The sequence below is a fragment of the Muscardinus avellanarius genome (genome assembly GCF_963383645.1).
Source record: "Muscardinus avellanarius genome assembly, chromosome: 11".
Lineage (NCBI taxonomy): Eukaryota > Metazoa > Chordata > Mammalia > Rodentia > Gliridae > Muscardinus > Muscardinus avellanarius.
Window position 1 is genome coordinate 49,535,622 of NC_137797.1, and position 19,477 is coordinate 49,555,098.

The 19,477-nt window shown below is 37.2% G+C and overlaps 1 protein-coding gene across 9 annotated transcripts in view; it reads right to left on the bottom strand.

Moving 5' to 3' along the window:
* TBC1D15 (TBC1 domain family member 15) overlaps positions 1-19,477 on the bottom strand; it is a gene marked incomplete at both ends in the record, with an annotated part of 66,677 nt that overhangs the window by 24,243 nt on the left and 22,957 nt on the right. For 7 of the 9 annotated variants that reach the window (XM_080705512.1, XM_080705510.1, XM_080705511.1 and 4 more), the window contains 4 exons: positions 127-255; positions 2,035-2,232; positions 3,645-3,747; positions 13,770-13,980. In XM_080705512.1, the coding sequence (XP_080561638.1) occupies positions 127-255; positions 2,035-2,232; positions 3,645-3,747; positions 13,770-13,980 (641 nt within the window). Of the gene's footprint in view, positions 1-126; positions 256-2,034; positions 2,233-2,526; positions 2,578-3,644; positions 3,748-13,769; positions 13,981-19,477 lie in introns of all 9 variants that reach the window. The other 2 variants (XM_080705513.1, XM_080705507.1) reach the window with 2 other exon arrangements.

A 19,477-nucleotide genomic window follows, 5' to 3' on the forward strand; every position in this document is an offset into this window, starting at 1 on the left:
AAAAAAAAATAAAGGAGTTAATTTATCTCTTAAAGAAAGAAAACTAAAAACAAAATACCTGAATACTAGCATTTTAAAATACAATCAATATTATGATTAAAAACAATACTAGACTGTTTAAATTACCCCTCTAAATATCATCTGCTTCATATTATCTACATCTAAAATTCGCCCTTCAGAATCAATGTTCTTAGTCCATTCTTCTAGTGATACTGGCTCTCTCCTTTGAACAACGGGTCGTTCTCCCAAGTCAATCTAAAAGAAGATAAACAATATAAGTTACCTCTTTACCAGTGAGAAGGACTCAAGGTATACAGAAACTAAAATACTACTTTTCAGACATGCGTTCTAATACTTTTAGTATCTTTCATGATTTTTCCTGTGCTTAGGTTTATGAACTATAATAGCATTACCTGAGCTTTCTTTCCTACTAAACTCATAAAAAACTAAGTTATGAATTCAGAGATAAGAAATTCCATAGACTAAAAAATGTATCATTTAAAAAAACAATGTCCCTTGCTAGTTTGGGTTTCAGTTATATAAGTATAAACCATTCAACATGTAAAATTTGAGACTCTTAAAACCAAACTGTATGTTATAATTACTTTAAGAATGGAGCAAGCTGGGTATATTAGTGCATGCCTATAATCTTAGTAACCTGGGAGGCTGGGACAAGAGGATCAGATTTGTAGCCAGCCTCACCAACATATTGAGACTCTGTTTCAAAATAAAAAGTTAAAATGGAGCTGGACATAGTGGCACATACTTGTAACTCCACTACTTGGGAGGCTGAGACAGGAGAACTGCAGGTTTGCAACCAGCCTTAGCTACTTAGTGAGACCGTATTAAAACTTAGTGAGACCGTATTTCAAAATGAAGAATAAAAAATAGAGCTGGGGGTATACCTTGGAGGTAGAATGCCCCTGGATTCAATCCCCAATACAAAAATAAATAAATAAATAAATAAATAAATATATATATATATATATATATGGCTAGGGGTATAGCTCAGAGTCAGAATGCCCCTGGGTTCAGTACCACAAATAGGAGAGAAAGAGAGAAAGAGAGAAAGAGAGAAAGAGAGAAAGAGAGAGAGAGAGAGAGAGAGAGAGAGAGAGCGCGCGCGCGCGAGCGAGCCTGGTGTAGTAGCACACACCTATAATTGCAGTACATAGGAGGCACAGACAGGAGGATCACAAATTCAAGGGGACACCCTCAGCAAAATATTGAGACTCAACAATCTAGCAAGATCCTGTTTCAAAACAAGAGTGGGGGGCTGGTGATATAGCTTGGAGTTACAACATCCCTGGGGTTCAATCCCTAGTACCAGAAAAAAATAAAATAGGAAGAATATATAGTTATTCCATTAATCATATTTTAAAATTAGATTTCCTTCCATACTAAAATCTGTAATTCTCAATATTGATTTTATAACCCATTCGTTCCAATCAGCAATTTCTAATTTTTTATTTAATTAACAGATGTTGGTAATTAACATACCAACTATAAGATAAAACCTTTAAGTACTACAACTCAGATATTTATAAATTTTTAACAATGATAAAGTCCAGAATTGTAGCAAATTGAAAATTTTTGTTGAACATATAAGATTTGCCATCATTCAGAGCCAAAACCCATTTTAGTTAGAAAAGATTCACATAAGAAAAGAAGACCTAAAGGAATATTTCTCTCTGACACCTATATAGAAAATGTACAAATTAAAAACAGAACTAAGAGGCAATACATAAATCCTACCATTCATTTGCTCCTATGCACACAATGAAATAAACTATTATTAGGTAACCAAAGAGATAAAACATGCATGAAGAGAAAGTGCAAGATAAGAGAACAAACCAAGAATTTGGTGGTGAACAAGTATTAACAGTCTCATATATATCAGTCAGAACAAAGCTACAAAAACAGGTTTTGAGAAAGAGGCAGATGTCACGAAAACTGAATTTCTTTTTCTATAGCATGCAGTTCACGTATGCCTGTTAAAAACTGAGAGCTGTATTAATATAAATCTCTACTCACTCTTGTGATAACTTCGAATCCTGGTTCTTCTTGCTGATTTATCTTTAGACCGGGAATGGCATCACTAAGAAAATCTGCCATTTCTGAAGGTGGTCGTTGATGCGTAGAGGGATCAGTGCCTCTCAAACTATCAAAAATGTAGTTTGTAACTTTGGAAAATCCTACCATAGTTGCTGTATAAGGATCCTTTTTAATTTTCTACAGAGTAGGAAGAAAAATATTAGTATTAGCAATTCAAATAAAGAATAAAAATAGTCCCATGATGGGCAAAAGAAAAAAGCAAAGCTTTTAAAAGTGGGAGAAATCATAACTAAAACAGAGTATTCTAAGATTATCTTAAAATTTGGAAGGGGGTAGGAAAAATTTAAATTTTCTAAGCCAATCTTTTCATTTGGTTAAAATAGCATACTAAATGGCAAGTTATCTACTGATTAAACTGCAGATAAATGATTCATTCAATCTGCATATAGCAGAAATTTATGCAGTGCTTACTTTCCAGTGGTGAATGGCCCACAACAGCTTTCTTCTGTCTAGCAGTCCTGCCTTCACAAAAACAATATATATCTTGAAGTGTGCCCTACCATGCTAGTCCAGCACAAAATATTTGATAGCTATATTTAAAAGCTCATAGTCACATAATAGCTAACATTTTAATCTAATTAAATTGATAGTTAAAAATCATGCCAGTAAGAATGATTTGTTCTGGAACAGTATAGTCCTGGGCAACAGCGAAAAGGTTTTATACTATTAAGGCCTAGGGTTACTTCTGTAACCTATACTGCCTACTCATTCACATTTAACAAAGACATTTATTAAATAGCTGAATATTTTCATAAGAAAAACTATTCCCTCATTCCTCATTTTAAACCCTTTAGCTCACTGTCCTCTTTTTCTAAAAAGCTTCTTTCTGGGTGTGGTAGCTCATGCTTGTAATACCAGTACTTGGGAGGCTGATACAGAAGGACCACAGATTCGAGGACAGTCTCAGCAAGTAGTTAAGAATCTCATCAACCTAGAAAGAGCCTGTTTCCACATGAAATAGGGCTGGGGGTATAGCTTGAAGTAGAATACCCCTGGGTTAAATCCCCAGTGCAACACAAAAAATAAAAATAAAAAGCTCCTTCTTTAACTCATTACTTTTACTTCTTCAAAACCAAGAAAAAAGTACCTAAATATAGCAAGCAAACATTTGTTAAATAAGTTAATAAATAACTGAATAAACAACCACCTAACTAGTTTACATAATAATCTAAGTAAAATTCTGCCTGTGTTGTGTATATTCTTAGCCAAATGCAAAAATATATTCAAATTTTTAAGGGAATTAGATATCATGATCCAGAAATAACCTACTTAAGTATAAAATAAAAATTCAAATCAAAGTTTTTCCCAAATTGTTCATTCATAATTCGTAATGGCTAACTCTGTGACCCTATACCTAATCAATGAACATTATAATAAAAATCAAAATATAAATTTACTGATATGCAGGGCATAGTTCCATAATATTATACACACACGTCTCATTCTGTGTATCTTCTCAGAAAGTAAGGGATAGAGGGTATATAATGTAATGGGAGTCAAATAAAACAAGATAGATTTAAGAAACATACTTGTATCAAACCATATGCTGGTTCATCAAGAAGATTTTCAAAAGACTGTGAAAGACTCTTATTCTGACAATTCACAAGAAGTATTCTTTTATCCTGTGGAGATCTGTAATGAAAATAGAAATTTATAAAAATACCAACATACTACATTAATTACTATCTGAACTATTAAAAACACACATTTTTTTATAACCAAATAAAAATCTTAATGTCTAGTTCTAGAAGTTTCCCATTACTATATTAATATTTAGTAAACTCCAAAACTACATAAAATATAAAATATTGAATTAACAAACACTAAATTAACAAATTCTATATAACAAACATAAAACAAATACGTGGCGTATTTTTTTTTCTTTCAGTACTGGGATGGAACCCAGGGGTATTCTACCTCCAAGTGACATCCCAGCCCTTTTTTATAATTCTTTATTTTGAAACAGGGTCTCACTAAGTTGCAAAGGGCCTCACTAACTAGCTGAGGCTGGCCATGAACCATGATCCTCCTGTCTCAGTCTCCCAAATGCTGGGATTACAAGCATGTGCCACCACACACCGCTAATGAGGTGTATTTTTAAGTAAAGTCAAGATATTTAAACTGTAAGTAACGGGGGCTGAGTGCAAGGGCATAATCTCAGTGTTTGTGATGCTGAGATATAAGTATCACAGGTTTGGGGTAAGCCTCAGCAACTTAAGACTCTGTTTCAAATTTTAAAAAAAGGAGCTTGGGGTATAGAATGCCCCTAGGTTCAATTCCAAGTACCAAAAAAAAAAAAAAAGAGTAAATTGTAATAAACCCAAATTCTTGTTTAGAATTACAGGCAAAAAGCCTTAAAATACATCTGCCTTAAATCAAAACATTCAAAAGATAACTGTAATATGTACAATATTGGAAAATGTCTTCTTTTGAAATGATTCCCAACAACTTGGTAGTATTGCAATATAAGGTATTAAAAATACAAGATGCAATAGTTATTTGGTAAAGATCATTAATCATGCCAATCATAATTATAAATACACACATATGAACATATTTAATAAGAGTATTATGTACAATTCAAGTAACAATCTGTTTTTAGTTCCCTTGCTTTTTCAAGATCTAGAAGTCTCTTCACACTTCTTAGTAATTACACAATAAATAGCATGCTTTCCAAATAGACATCTAATGACAAGGAGTCAGACTACTCAATCCTTTTTCTATTCAGTTATTTTTCTAACTCAGTTGTAATAAATCCATGTTTTTCTGTTTTAAAATAGAAATTTAATGTGTTATTTTGCTGCTATACACTTCTAGTTTATTATAAATGTTTGAGATAAGATCTTTAATAACAGTTATCTTTTCTCAACTCTAACACAACAGGATGCAACAGAAATAATGACAGAATATGAAATCCAAAACAACATATTCTTACATAGCCAGCAACACTGGATCTACAGAGAAAATAGTAGCTAATAAGTTCCTTGATTTTTAAAAGATGCTGAGGCTGTGAGGTTGAGTTTTAGACATGGGGTAGGGGTGTTGCTTACAACATTCAATTTTCATCAGACACATTCTTCTGAAAATGTTGGGGAGGTGGTGGTGAAAAAGATGATCTACAAATTCTCATACGGCATTTTTTATGATAGGTCAGTTTTATAAATGTGACATCAGAAAACAAAAGTAAACCGGGCGTGGTGGCACACGCTTGTAATCCCAGCATTCAGGAGGCTGAGACCAGAGGATCGCAGTTTGGGACAGCCTCAGCTACTAGTGAAGCCCTCTGCAACTTAGTGAGACCCTGTTTCAAAAAGAATAAGAAAATAGGGCAGAGGGTGTACCTCATAGGTTGAATAGCTGAGAGTTCCGTAAGTAACTATGTAAGAATTTTTGCTGGTACCATGGTTATGTTTGTAGTAGTTACATCAAGTTATTTGTTTAAAATACAAAAAAGTGACTGTGGAAAGCACAAGACTGCCTGTCATGTAGAGGGGACAAAATATGCAACCTTTAGCTATGGGTGTTCAAATAGGTCTATGGCTCCCCAATCACAACAGTGGCCACTAAACTGAAGATGGAAGAAAGAACTACAAAGCAAACACAACCACTTAAAAGATTTCATTTTGTAAATAGACTCTAATACTCCGATGGTGGGTAGAGGAACCTTTAGGAGGAGGAAAAATGTAAAGAAATTTAACACCTGATTACCCTGAAGGAAATCAACAAAAAGAAAAAGTGCATCAGCAAAGGAAAAGTATTAGCTGGGTATGGTGACACATGCTTGTAATCCCAGCATTTAGGAGGCTGAGACCGGAGGATCGCGGTTCACAGACAGCCTCAGCTTCTTAGTGAGGTCCTCCACAACTCAGTGAGACCCTGTTTCAAAAAAAAGAATAAAAAATTGGGCAAGGGGTCAAAAGCTCAGAGGTCAAATGCCTCTGGGTTCCATTCCCAGACCCAAAAAAAAAAAAAAAAAAGTATTAAGGGCAAGGCAACTGCACTCCAAAAGCTTCCGGGACTGCCCTTCTAGAGTATTATTACATGCTTCTAACTACCAGGTTAAATGTGCCAACATTATTCAAGATTTTCAAACTCACTGATAATTAGTTCTATTACAGCCTACTCAAGAATTTAAAGTAGACCATGGAGCTGGATGTGGTGGCACATATCTGTAAGCCCAATACTTGAGAGGCAGTGATACGAAAACCTCAAGTTTGAGGCTAGTCTCAGCAATTTGGTGAGGTCTTCAGTAATTTAGCAAGACCCTGTTTCAGAATTTAAAAAAAAGAAAGGACTGAGGGTTAGCTCAGAGGTAGAATGCCCCTGTGTTTAATCCACAGTGACAAAAAAGAAGACCATGGTACAGTATCACAACAGGTTATCTCCTGGAGATTCTGAAGTACTTCCCAGGAGGCCATAAAGCAAGCTTCTCAGAATAAACTCAAACTATAAATGTTTGTACACTGAGATGAAACAGTAACTATTTTGTATTGCTAATGAGAATTCCTAATATGTAAAGCTAAAGAAACAGCATTTCAAAGGTTATCAAAAATGCAAAAGAAGTATGTATTTACAAAATATATATATATACACACACATATATATATATACATACACATAAGTACGTGTTTGTGTATCAATGTAAAAATGGCCCGATATACAAAATAATTTAATAGAACAGGTCTCCATATCGTAGCAACCATTTCTTTCCTTTCCAGAAGGAAAGAAAAATGTATTTTACTTATTGATAAATTGGGTCCTGCACTCATGTGACTTTGTGTCACATGACCTCTGCAGGGCAAGGGAGGGGCTGAAACCCCCGGGAGAATTGGGTGTTCCCATGAGTAAACCCCCATCTCGCGAGATGCATACCTTGAAAAGGAGAGCCTGCGTCCTCAAGCTTTGGACAGGCGCGCGGGCCCCACGGTGCCCCGCCCTGATCCCCGGGAGAGCCGTGCAATTAAAACTTTACATGCCATGTGTACCGGACCTTTCTCGTGTTTTTCATACTCCGCTGTACTCACATTATTTTTATTTTACTCGTATAATTTTTTATTTTACTTATCACTTATTCTCTTACCAAAATGATTATCATGTTTTAAATAAGAAATCAAAGAACACATAAATATCAATGAATATGATACCTTATTTTCCAGGGATAAGAACATCATTTAAGACATATTAAGAAGTTGGTCTATTTTGCACTGGTTAATCAAGTAAGAACAAAAGTAGAAGCTATATTTGATTGTCCTAGTCTCTTCCTGGCTCTTAGTAGAGTGTCCCCCTAGATCAGTAGCAATTTCTGCTCATCCATACGGTAAAGTCCTTATTCCTGTGGAAAGAAAGCCCCCCCCCTTTTTTTGTGGTGCTGGGTGTTGAACTCAGAGGCATTCTGCTTCCAAGCTATACCCCCAGCCCTATCTTATTGTTTATTTGGAAACAAGGTCTTGCTAAATTGCTGTGCAAGGCTGGCTGTGAACCTGAAATCCTCCTGTCTCAACCTCCCAAGTACTAAGATTACAGGCATACAACACCACACCTGGCTAAGAAAGCCATTCTTTAAGGAGAAAATTTTAATCATTAGGTGGTACATTAGGAAGACAACATGACCAAAGCTGGATTTTCAATTTAGGTTAATTAAAAAACAAAAACTAATAATCCAGTTTAACTTTCTTGGTTTTATTTTTTATTTGTGTGTGTGTGTGGGGGGGGGGGGGTACTGGGGTTCCTGGAAACCATTCTACCTCCAGGCTACACTCCCAGACCTTTTTATGTGTTTTTTTTATTTGGAAACCGGGTCTCTTGGCTGGCTTTGAACCTGCGAGATCCTCCTGTCTCCGCCTCCCAAGCTCGGGGATTACAAGCATACACCACCACGCCCCGGGGGTTCAACTTTCTTGGTTTTAAATTCAAAACAAGACAGAAGGAGTGACCCCTGACATAGACTAGCTGACGTCTCAATTAGACCAAAACCAAGGTTTTTCCTTCACCACTCTTCATGATTCTACAGAAATCCTTATCTACAAGAATATGACTCTGTAAAGATCACTTTGCTTAGGAATACTGTTCTAGGGACAGGAGATATGACTACCATGCTGACACCTAATAGAATACAAATTCAACGGTAATTTCGTAGCTTTCATTTCTTTGTACTTTATACCTAAAAATTTGTGAATTCTATTTACTTTGAGCATAACTAACAAAAATGAAGGCCTTTACATTTCTTCTTATGAAGAAGAGTTAGCTGCTTTTTTAAAAAAACTACTGGTCATTGCCGGGCGTGGTGGCACACGCTTGTAATCCCCGTGCTTGGGATGCTGAGACAGGAGGATCGCAGGGGTTCGAAGCCAGCCTCAGCTACTTAGTGAGGCTTTCAGCAACTTAGTGAGACCCTGTTTCCAAATAAAATATTTTTTAAAAGGTCTAGGAGTATAGCCCAGAGGTAGAAAGCCTCTGGGTTCCACCCCCAGTACCACCAAAAAAATAAAAAATAAAAAAATAAAAACTACTGGTCATTATTTGGAGGCTCATTATTCTATCACCTGGATTCAATATGTAATTTCTGATAAGCTATAAAGTAAAACATAACAGGGATATAATTTGTGATAGGAAAGGAAATAAGAGCTTTCATTTTCAAACTATAGTGGACAGAGCATGCTTGAAGATAAAATATTTTGATGTACTATTACTACACATGTCAGACCATTCATGGACAGACAAAAAGTACCCTTTAATGTCACAGGAAAACATACAAAGGAGAAGTGAATGACATTAGAAGATTAGGGTGTGTGTGTGTGTGTGTGTGTGTGTGTGTGTGTGTGTGTTACTGAGGGTGGAACCCAGGGGCTTTTCTGCCTCCTGGCTATACTCCCAGACATAATTTATACTTTATTTGGAAACAAGGTCTAAGTTGCCGAGAGCCTCACTAAGTAGCTGAGGCTGGCTTTGAACTGTGCGATCCTCCTGTCTCAGCCTCCCAAGTGCTGGGATTACAAGCGTGCGAAACCACATCCATCAAGAGTAGCTTTTGAAATAGTCACTTCAGACAACTATCTCCTACCTCAAGAACAGTCACAGCTGAGCATGGTAGTGCAGGAGAGGGAGAAAGCGGAGTCAGGAAGAGGCTCACTGGTTCGAGGCCAGCCCCAGCAACTCAGACTCTTAGTAAGACCTTATTTCAAAATAAAAGGGCTAGGGGGTGAAGCTTGGAAGTAGAATGCCCCTGGATTCAATTCCCAGTACACACACACACACACACACACACACACACACACACACACACAGGGGGGGAGAGGGGAGGGAGGGAGAGGGAGAGAGGGAGAGAGGGAGAGAGGGAGAGAGGGAAAGAGGGAGAGAGGGAGAGAGGGAGAGAGAGGGAGAGAGAGGGAGAGAGAGAGAGAGAGAGAGAGAGAGAGAGAGAGAGAGGAGAGGGAGAGGGAGAGGGAGAAAGGAGGGAGGGAGAGAGGGTAGAAGGGAGAAAGAAAAACTACCAAATCCAGCCGGGCATTGTGGCGCATGCTTGTAATCCCAGAGCTTGGGAGACAGACAGGAAGACTGCACAGGTTCGAAGCCAGCCTCAGCCATGTAGTGAGGCTCTTAGCAACTAAGTGAGACCTTGTTTCCCAATAAATTACAAAACAGGGCTGGAGGTGTAGCCCAGAGGTAGAAAGCCCCTTGGTTCCACCCCCCAGTACCCCCACACACACACACACACACACTGCCACATCCTGACAGGGCATGACTTAATGATCAAGCTCAATAAGAAAAAACAAGTATAGGGAGGTGAGCCTTATCAGCCATCCTTTCTCTTTGACCAGATCATTAAAGGTTGCAATTAATCACTTATGTTTACATCTTTATCCTTCCCTTAATTTCATTCTCAGTTTTACTGAATTACTGTATGCGTGTGCACGTGCATACACACACAAAAAAATACTTATTATCCTACTATATGTTCTCACAGTACTACAGATGTCTTATTCAGAGCATTTATTACAGCTGAAATTTTCCACTTATTTTTCTCTTCCAAAACACTACAAAACCCATAAAGGCAGGAGCCATACCTTTTTTGATTACCGCTTTTTTCTAGCATGTAGCACTGCTACATCTAAGACTCAGCAGGCCCTCAAAAAAAATTTTTTGACTGAAATTAAACCAAAAACATATAGGGAGGAACACCAATTCTATGCATTTATGTTTCAAAATGGAAATAAGCACTTCTAAAGAAACTGTCCTTCCTGAGGACCCCATGCTGAGATCAGGAGAGAGCAAGGTGCATGCTTAGCATAACCCTTCCTGGGCTCTCTCTGCCTGCCAACAGAGTATGTGCTTTTCAGGTCTGCTCTCATTCACATGGCAAGTAGCCTGCCCTCACTGGGGATATCTGTGGTTGTCCAGAAGTGGCAATAACTGAGTTCAAAACTAATGTGGGGTGAGTTAAGTGGCCATGTCCTTAAGTCTCACTAAGAATGGTATTGTTATCACCACCTCTATTTCTTATATCTCCCATTTGTTTGCAAATTCAAAAAAGAAAATTGGGCTTCACGTACTGCCCTCATGAAAATGAAACCAACAAAGAGTACATATTCCCCAAGGTCCACATGGCTGCAGACACCATCCTGAAAACTATTACAGAAAATTTTCCCTCTTGAATTTAAACCTGCCTCCTAATTTCTCTTTGGAATTATGCAAAGCAAGTCTACAATTTATTTCTCACAACAGCCCTTTCAAAATTATTTACCAAATTAATAATTACCATATTATCTATTTGTTCAACTTTTATTGCACATTTATTTTAGATATAGCAGTCATTGTTGCTAGGAACTAGAGAAAAAAATAAAAATAAGATGCAATCCCTGTCCTTATGAAGCTTACATTCTAGAGCAGAACATTTAAAAAAAGTAAACAGACATTTATTTTATGCTCTTATGAGTCACGAAGGCCAGGTATGGTGGCTCACACTCGTAATCCCAGCATTTGAGACAGGAGGAGCGCGGTTCACAGCCTCAGCTACTTAGTGAGGCCCTTTGCAATCCAGTGAGACCCTGTTACAAAATAAAGAACAAAAAATAGGGCTGGGAGTGTCACTCAAAGGCAGAATGCCCCTAGGTTCCACCCCCAATACCACAAAAAAAAAAAGAGAGAGAGAAAAAAGTCATGAAAGAAGCAAGGAAATGAGACAGGAAGAAGTGGTAAAGTATCCAGGAAAGCCCCTCTGAGGAAACAGTAAGCTGAGATCTCAAAAAAAGGAAAGAGAATATTCTAGGCACAAGAAACAGTAGGTGAAAATTATCTTAAGAAAAGGTTAGGGGATAAGAATCAAAGAAAGCCAAGTATGGTGGTGCACACTTGTAATCCCAGTACTTTGGAGGCTGAGACAGGAGGATTGAAGGTTCGCAGCCAGCCTCAGCTACTTAATGAGGCCCTCCGCAACTTGTGAGACCCTGTTTCAAAATAAAGAATAAAATAATAGTGCTGGGGGATATAGCTCAAAGGTATAATGTCCCCGTGTTCAAACCCTAGTACCACAAAAAAAAAAAAGAACCAAAACAATAGGGCAGGTCCTCACTAATTATAGTAAGATGTTTGGTTTTATTTACTGTTGCAATGAGACTCTTCGTCAAATTAAAACCCGACACCCTTCAAATATTTTTCCTAGGACCATTTTGATTCCTTCCTTATAATGGTTGTTTCTTCAGTGAAAGAGAATTAGTCAAGCACACTTAAAGCAGTGCTTAAAACAGCCTTTTGGTGTATGTGTCAGCCTCCCAAGCATGCCTGGCTCTACTTTTCTAAAATACAAACTTACTGGCTCTTTTGTAAGTTATGTCACAATCCTGAGTAATACTGAGCTTACTAGTGCTAACCACACACACCCTGCCAAGTCTTTAATGCCTATTACTCAACAGCCATCGCCTTCTGTTCCAATCATTACACTGCCTTTCCTGAAATCTATTAACCTTTCCGATGGTAGCCTACTCACACACTCTCTTCAAATTCCAAAACCAACATATAACCATCCGGGCCTTTCTTAGACTTACTGGTATGCAACAGCATGCCTACTGCCAGCCAGAGGCGATCAACAGGAAGAACAAACAGGCATGTTCCTGAATCTGTGAGAATTTACAGTCTTGAGAACGATGTCAAGAAAATAATTATTAAAATTGGGGAGACCTTATGTCAAAATCTTCCAATTTGGGGGTCCCTCCCAGCCTTACAGAATCTAAATGTAGGCAGGGTGCTGATTAAACTCTATCATAAAGTGAGGACACTGTTAATGAATTTAACAATCATCTCCTGCAGTTCTCCCAAACCTAAATCCTCAATTTCTCCCTTCTCACCACCATGTATCAAATCAATCACAAAATCTAATCCCAAACACTTATCCAAAACTTCTCTTCACCTGTCATTCTCCTAGCTCAGGCCACCTTAACCTCTTCTGGATGACTGGAATAACCTGCTAACATGACTTAAGATCCTGCGCGTTCTGGCCTTCACTGAGCTCTCTAGCCTCATCGATCACACAGAACACTCTGCTCCCCACACTTTGTAGAGATGTAATATTGAACTAATTTGTCCTGTAATTTCATCATGTTTTTATTTTCTTTCCATAAAAATTTCCTCCTTGTAAACATTTCCTTCTTTCACACTAATGTTTCACTAATATTTCAGGTCTCAACTTGGTTACTACTTCCAGAAAATCTTCCTTGATCCCAGCCCTCCAGTACATAATAGGTATTCCACCTGTCTTCCTGACAGCTTGCAAAGTACCTCGTGCTTTCTCCATCTTCGTTTTTCAGTGTTTGTTTGTTTGTTTGTTTGTTTTGGTGGTACTGGGAGTGGAACCCCAGGGGCTTTCTACCTCCGGGCTATACTCCCAGACCTATTTTTTTATATTTATTTGGAAACAGGGTCTCACTAAGTTGCTGAAAGCCTCACTAAGTAGCTGAGGCTGGCTTCAAACCTGTGTGATCCTCCTGTCTCAGCCTCCCAAGCGCGGGGATTACAAGTGTGCGCCACCATGCCCGGTGTGTTTTTCAGTTTTAATTATCATTCTTTGTCAACATCCTTCACAAGACTATAAATTCTCAAGATCCAGGAATATGCCTGTTTGGTTAACTACTAAATATAAGGCAACTAGCATAATGCTTTGGAAAGTTAATAGACACCCAAAAAATATTTGTTGAGAATGAGAACAAGAAAAAGTATTTGTGTACAACAGAGGCGCACTGGTGAACAAATAAGACAAAGTTTTTGAAAAGTGAGAAGGCCCTGTCTTATAATTACACACAATCTTATTAAGAACATAGACTGGCCTAACTTAAAGTTCCAACATTACAAATTTATCTCTGTTTAAACACAAAATGATAAAGATAAATTAGCAAACATTCATATATTACACAATTTTTTTAAATATATAGAGACTGGACTCATCTTTTCTTTAAAATACAAATAAGGTCATAAAGTCTGAGATTCAAATAATTAAAATGGCAAAATTTTATTTAGTCACTCATAATAAGTGAGTATACCAGAAAAAAATAACGTTGTTCATGCCCTTATATGTACCTAAGTAACTGGTGCCCAAAAACAAGTAAAACTAGTTTGCTTTGGGATTAACAATCCAGCTCAATAGTAGAAGATAAGTTGATACTTACTCACACAATACCACATGTTTTTCAAGAGATTCAATCAGTAGTTTGCTATCTCCTTGATGAAAGTGCAGAGCAGGGAGAACGACGTCATCCTTTAGACAGAATACCAAATACGACCAGCCCATACCCTCCTTGTTTTGCTTGATTGATTTCAGGTCTGTCAAACTGAACAGGAATGACCATTTGCTTTTCCCATTTCTATGACTTGGAGCATCTTAAAAACAAGAAAGTGGGGCAAAAAAATTTTTTTCACCTCTTTAAAGGTACTGACAGTGTTCTTTATGACTGTCTAAACAGAAATTTGCTGAAGCCAGGGAATCACTATAGCATTCTTAATACTATAGCTTCCACTTGTATTAGAAACAGCAACCAAACATCGTCCTCAGAAGAATTTTTAAAATAATTACACTGCCACATGTAAGTTCAAAAAATGCTACCCCTATGTAAAATAAAATCTTTAACCAAAAATGACCATGGCTTTGGAAGCAAGCTAGCCAGATTCAAATTCCAGCACTGCTATGTTACTGACTGATCTGGGAAAAAATAAATGAATCTCTTTGAGTGTTTCATCTGTAAAATGAAAATAATTATACTTACCTTCCAATACTATTTCAGGAATTAAGAGAGCAACTAATTCAGCAACTAACTAGTATAAGCCAAATATACAGCAAGTACTCAATGAATGGTAATCTTTCCTACTCCCTGCAAATAATCCCTGGAAAATCTTTTTTAAAAATTTTTATTTCTCCACTTTCTTTTAAGACTATTTTTAGGATACTACATTGATAGTGAAGTTCAGCATACTGACTTATAGCACTGGAGTGAGTATACAAGTAGACATTTTGTTTAAAAAATAAATAAATAAAAACCTTCAGAGTAGGAAATTGAAGATGGTAACTAAGATGTGAAAGTTTAAAAAAAAAATACACTCAATTACTCAATCATCGTGCTAAAATTAACTGGATCTGTATGTTGGGAATTAAACCCAGGGGCATTCTACCTCTGAGCTACACCCCCAGCCCTATTTGATTTTTTATTTTGAAACAGGGTATCATTAGTTGTTGACAGTCTCACTAAGTTACTGAAGCTGACTTCAAACATGTGATCCTCCTGTCTCAGCCTCCCAAGTACTGACAAGTACAGGCATGCTCCACTAAGCCCAGCTGCTAAATTGACTCTCTACTAAATTAAGACTGCATTTCAAACCAAACTTAGTTACAGAAATTCTAGTATTTTGAGTTTCTCATTTATTTACAGAAGCTAAAACCCTAAGTTTATGAACATTATCCTAACTGTTAAAGCAAATTAAGATGAACTATTTAAATAAAATTTTATGAAACAAAGTAAAAGTATTTTTCTCAATAATTCTAATATCTAAAACTAATTTCTAATGTCACTTATTTTAACAATTTAACTATACATAAGCATGTCATGTCTCTGAAATCTTAAAAGTACCTGTTCTCTAATATCACATTATCTTGTTACTCAAGGCCTTTATGAATTCCATCCCACATTATCAACTCTACAAAGAAACACTAAATAGGAGACAGCTGCTTACAAGACTTGATTAAAAGACAGACCCATCAGGGTTGATCTGCTTGTCTGCCACTTTCCTACATAATCAAGAACACTAGCTCCATCATCTCCAACAAAATTTCCTAACCTGATAGAAATCTACAGCTTACAGAAACCTCTGTCTGCACCATCACTATTTCATGGACACATTAACAAGGCTCAAGTAATATATCTATATACAATGCTCTGCCTAGATTCCACACTAGTTTGTGGTACTGGGGATTGAACTGAGTGGTATTCTACCTCTGAGGAGCCAAGCCCTCCCCCCCCCCTTAATGTTTTGTTGTTTTTGTTGTTTTGTGGTACTGGTGAACAAACCCAGGAGCATTCTATCTCTGAGCCATACCCTAGCCCTATTTTTTATTCTTTTATTTTTAAACAGGGTCTAAGTTGCAGAAGGCCTCACTAAGCAGCTGAGGCTGGCTGCAAACCTGCAATCCTCCTGTTTCAGCCTCCCAAGTACTGGGATCACAAATGTGTGCCACCACACCCAGCTCCTTTCTGTTTTGTTTTTAAGACAGTTGTCTCTCTAGGTTGCTAAGAGTTTTACTACATTGCTGAGGTTGTCGTCAAACCTGGAAACCTCTGTCTCTTAGCCTCCCAAATACTGGAATTATAGGCACATGCTACCACACCCTGCTTATTCCACAGGCATGTGAATGATGTACTCATACCTAAGGATGGTAACAGAGTAAGTGCCATATGCCCACCTATTTTACAGAATGTTCTACTGGTACAGAGCTCATAACACCACTACAATGTGACATCTAAATAAGACTATGTCTAGAATTCCCACTTATCCATGACTCATTCAAGTGTGAATGCACTTGAACTACTTAGAAGGAATACATACTAGTCCGTTTGCAAAGACTAATTACTGTCATAGAAAAACAGCAATGAAAAAGTAGATAATTTTTTAAATACTATTGGTACAATTGAAGAATTTAATCTAAATTAAAGCAAGAATATCAAATGGGCAATGTGTGTGTGTGTGTGTGTGTGTGTGTGTGTTATTGAGGGTGGAACCTAGGGGCTTTATTTACCTCCGGGATATACTACCAGACCTATTTTATATTTTATTTGGAAACAGGGTCTAAGTTCCTGAGAGCCTTACTAAATAGCTGAGGCTGGCTTTGAACTTGTGCGATCCTCCTGTCTCAGCCTCCCAAGTGCTGGGATTACAAGCATGTGCCACGCCTGGCTTTTATACGGACAATTTTATATAGCATATGCATTCTATATGAGTTATTAGAAGTTTATGGATTTGCAAGAGCAAAGATTCTACACAATTTTCCTTTCTAAAAGACACATTACATATTATATTCAAGAGAAAATGCTGGGCGCATGCTTATAATCCCCATGCTTGGGAGGTAGAGACAGGAGGATCTCGCAGGTTCGAAGTCAGCTGCGCTGGCTTAAGAGACCCTGTTTCCAAATAAAAAGTATAAAATAGGTCTGGGAGTGTAGCCCGGAGGTCGAAGGGCTTCCAGGAACCCCAGTACCACCAAGAGAAAAAGAAAAAAAAAGAAAAGAAAAATAAATCACACATTTCCTCACATAACGCTTAACAAAGATGAGAGAAATACTACAATTCCACAAGTTCTTCTACAAGAATATAAGCTTCACAAAAACAGGAACTTTATTTTGTTCACAGGTATTTCCCCAGTGCTTGAAAAGTGGCTAACTCTTTATTATATATATGCTGTCAGCAACTTAGCTAGCATATAGTAGGTACTCAAAGATGTGCTAATAAACTAGTACATAAAAGTAATCTAGAAGTCAGTCCATGCCAAGAGCTACCCAGAAATAGATGGAATTGCAAAGGAAACCTAAGAAAGGCCAAGAGTTAACTCAAATTTTCCTTCTTTCTCCTTAAAGGAAAGGTAAAAATTATCTTCAATACAATAATATGGGGAAACTGAAGAATAAATTTTAGTAAGTATATATCGTGTATAGAATTAACATGAAAGAAATGACATTTGGATGCAAATAATCACTGTGTGTGTGTGTGTGTGTGTGTGTGTGTTATGCTGGAGACTGAATCCAAGGGCATTCTACCTCCAAGCTACAACCCCAGCCTTATTATTTGTTATTTATTTTGAGACAGGATATCACTAAGTTGTAGAGGGCCTCACTAAGTAGCTGAGGCTGGCTACAAACCTGCAATCCTTCTCTGTCTCAGCCTCCCAAGTACTGGAATTACAGGCATGTGCCACGTCGGCCGGCATGTAATCATTTTTAACAATCTATTCTTCTGGGAAGACCTATTATCAAAAAACTTCATCTCTTATACAAAAAAGGATTTAGCAATAGAAACTTCTGAAATATAAAGTTAAATTATCTTAAGGTAATATAAAGTTAAATGATCTTAAGAAATACAAAGTTAAGTCTTCAATAGCCCATTTTCTAAAGTTTTGTCCCAAGTTTCCTTTGTGCTTCATAAAAAAAGCACAAAAAAATTAAAAACAAGCTGGGCGTGGTGGCACATGCTTGTAATCCCAGTACTTGGGAGGCTGAGACAGGAGGATATGGGTTGGCAGCTAGTCTCACCTACTTAGTGAAGCCTTCTGCAACCTAGTGAGGCCCTGTTTCAAAATAAAGAATAAAAATTAAGGGCTCGGGGTGAAGCTCGGAGGTAGAATGCCCCTGGGTTCCATCTCCAATACCAGAAAAAAAAAAAAAAGTAAAAGCTAAAAGGTAGGGAAAGTAAATAAAAGCTTTGTCTCTAAAAAAAACCTTTTAAAAAATATAAAAATTTCTAAGAAACTTCATTTCTTAGAAATTATTTCCTTGCTGGGCGTGGTGACACACACTTGTAATCACCTCCACTTGGAGGGCTGAGACAGGAGGATTGCACAGGTTTGAAGCCACCTTCAACTACTTAGTGAGGCTCTTGGCAACATAGTAAGACCTTGTTTCCAAATAAACTGTAAAAAATAAAGAAATTATTTCCTTAACTTCTAACAATTACAAAATAAATTCTCTTCATTTTATACTCATTCTGCATAACTAAGTCACATAGCAATATTTACATCTGTGGTTTGTTTTGTTTTGCCACAGTTCTCAACTCTGACCACACATTAAAATAACCTAAACATGTCTGAGAAAATGCTCAGGTTCCAACTCCAGAGTGTGATCTTTGGTTTTGATTTTTTTAAAACCTAAATCTCCTGACAGGCGTGGTGGTGCATGTTTGTAATCCCCGCGCTTGGGAGGCTGAGACAGGAGGATCGCACAGGTTCGAAGCCAGCCTCAGCTACTTAGTGAGGCTCTCAGCCACTTAGTGAGACCCTGTTTCCAAATAAAATATAAAATGGTCTGGGAGTATAGCCCGGAGGTAGAAAGCCTCTGGGCTCCACCTCCAGTACCACAAAACAAAAAAAAACAAAAAAAACACCTAGGCAGAGGGCCTTATTAAGTAGCTGAGGCTAGCCCCAAATCCACTATTCTCCTGTTTCAGCCTGCCAAGTACTGGGATTTCAAGCATGCACCACCACACCTGGCATGAGTTAATATTTTTTAAAACTTTACATTTGAACTCTAGACAAAAATTTATGTTTTAAAAAACAAACACAACCAGGCTGGCCACATCAGAGATGGGCTAATTACATAATAAAGTGTATATATTCTATGGCTATATGGGCTATGTCAACTACATGAATTAGCATATATAATAATGTCAGGTTGCTAGGTTGGCTTTTTTGTTAACTACATACAAATAATCACCACTCTGCAAATACAGATTTAAATTTTGATAGAAAGGTAAGGAGAAACTGAACATATACAAAAGGTATACAGCAATGAGCTTCAAATATCCCAGTAAACACTAACATTACAATGGTATGGTTTAGTAGTATACTCCAACTCCCCCTGCTGCTTTAGGATAAAATAACATGTTTTTTTTTAATTCTACTAGATTAAGAAAAATGTGTATGAAAGACAGATTTTTTTAGTTTTTCTTTTTGCCATTAATAACTAAAATAGAACAAGTAATTTTAAATGCTTTTTTGAAGTCACAATCGATGAGAGATTAAAACAACTAAAATAGGGGTTATATATGTATTAAAGCATCAAATCCTCCTGACTAAAGAGCATTAAAAATTTTTGCACTTTTACTTATTAGTATGTTGCTGCAG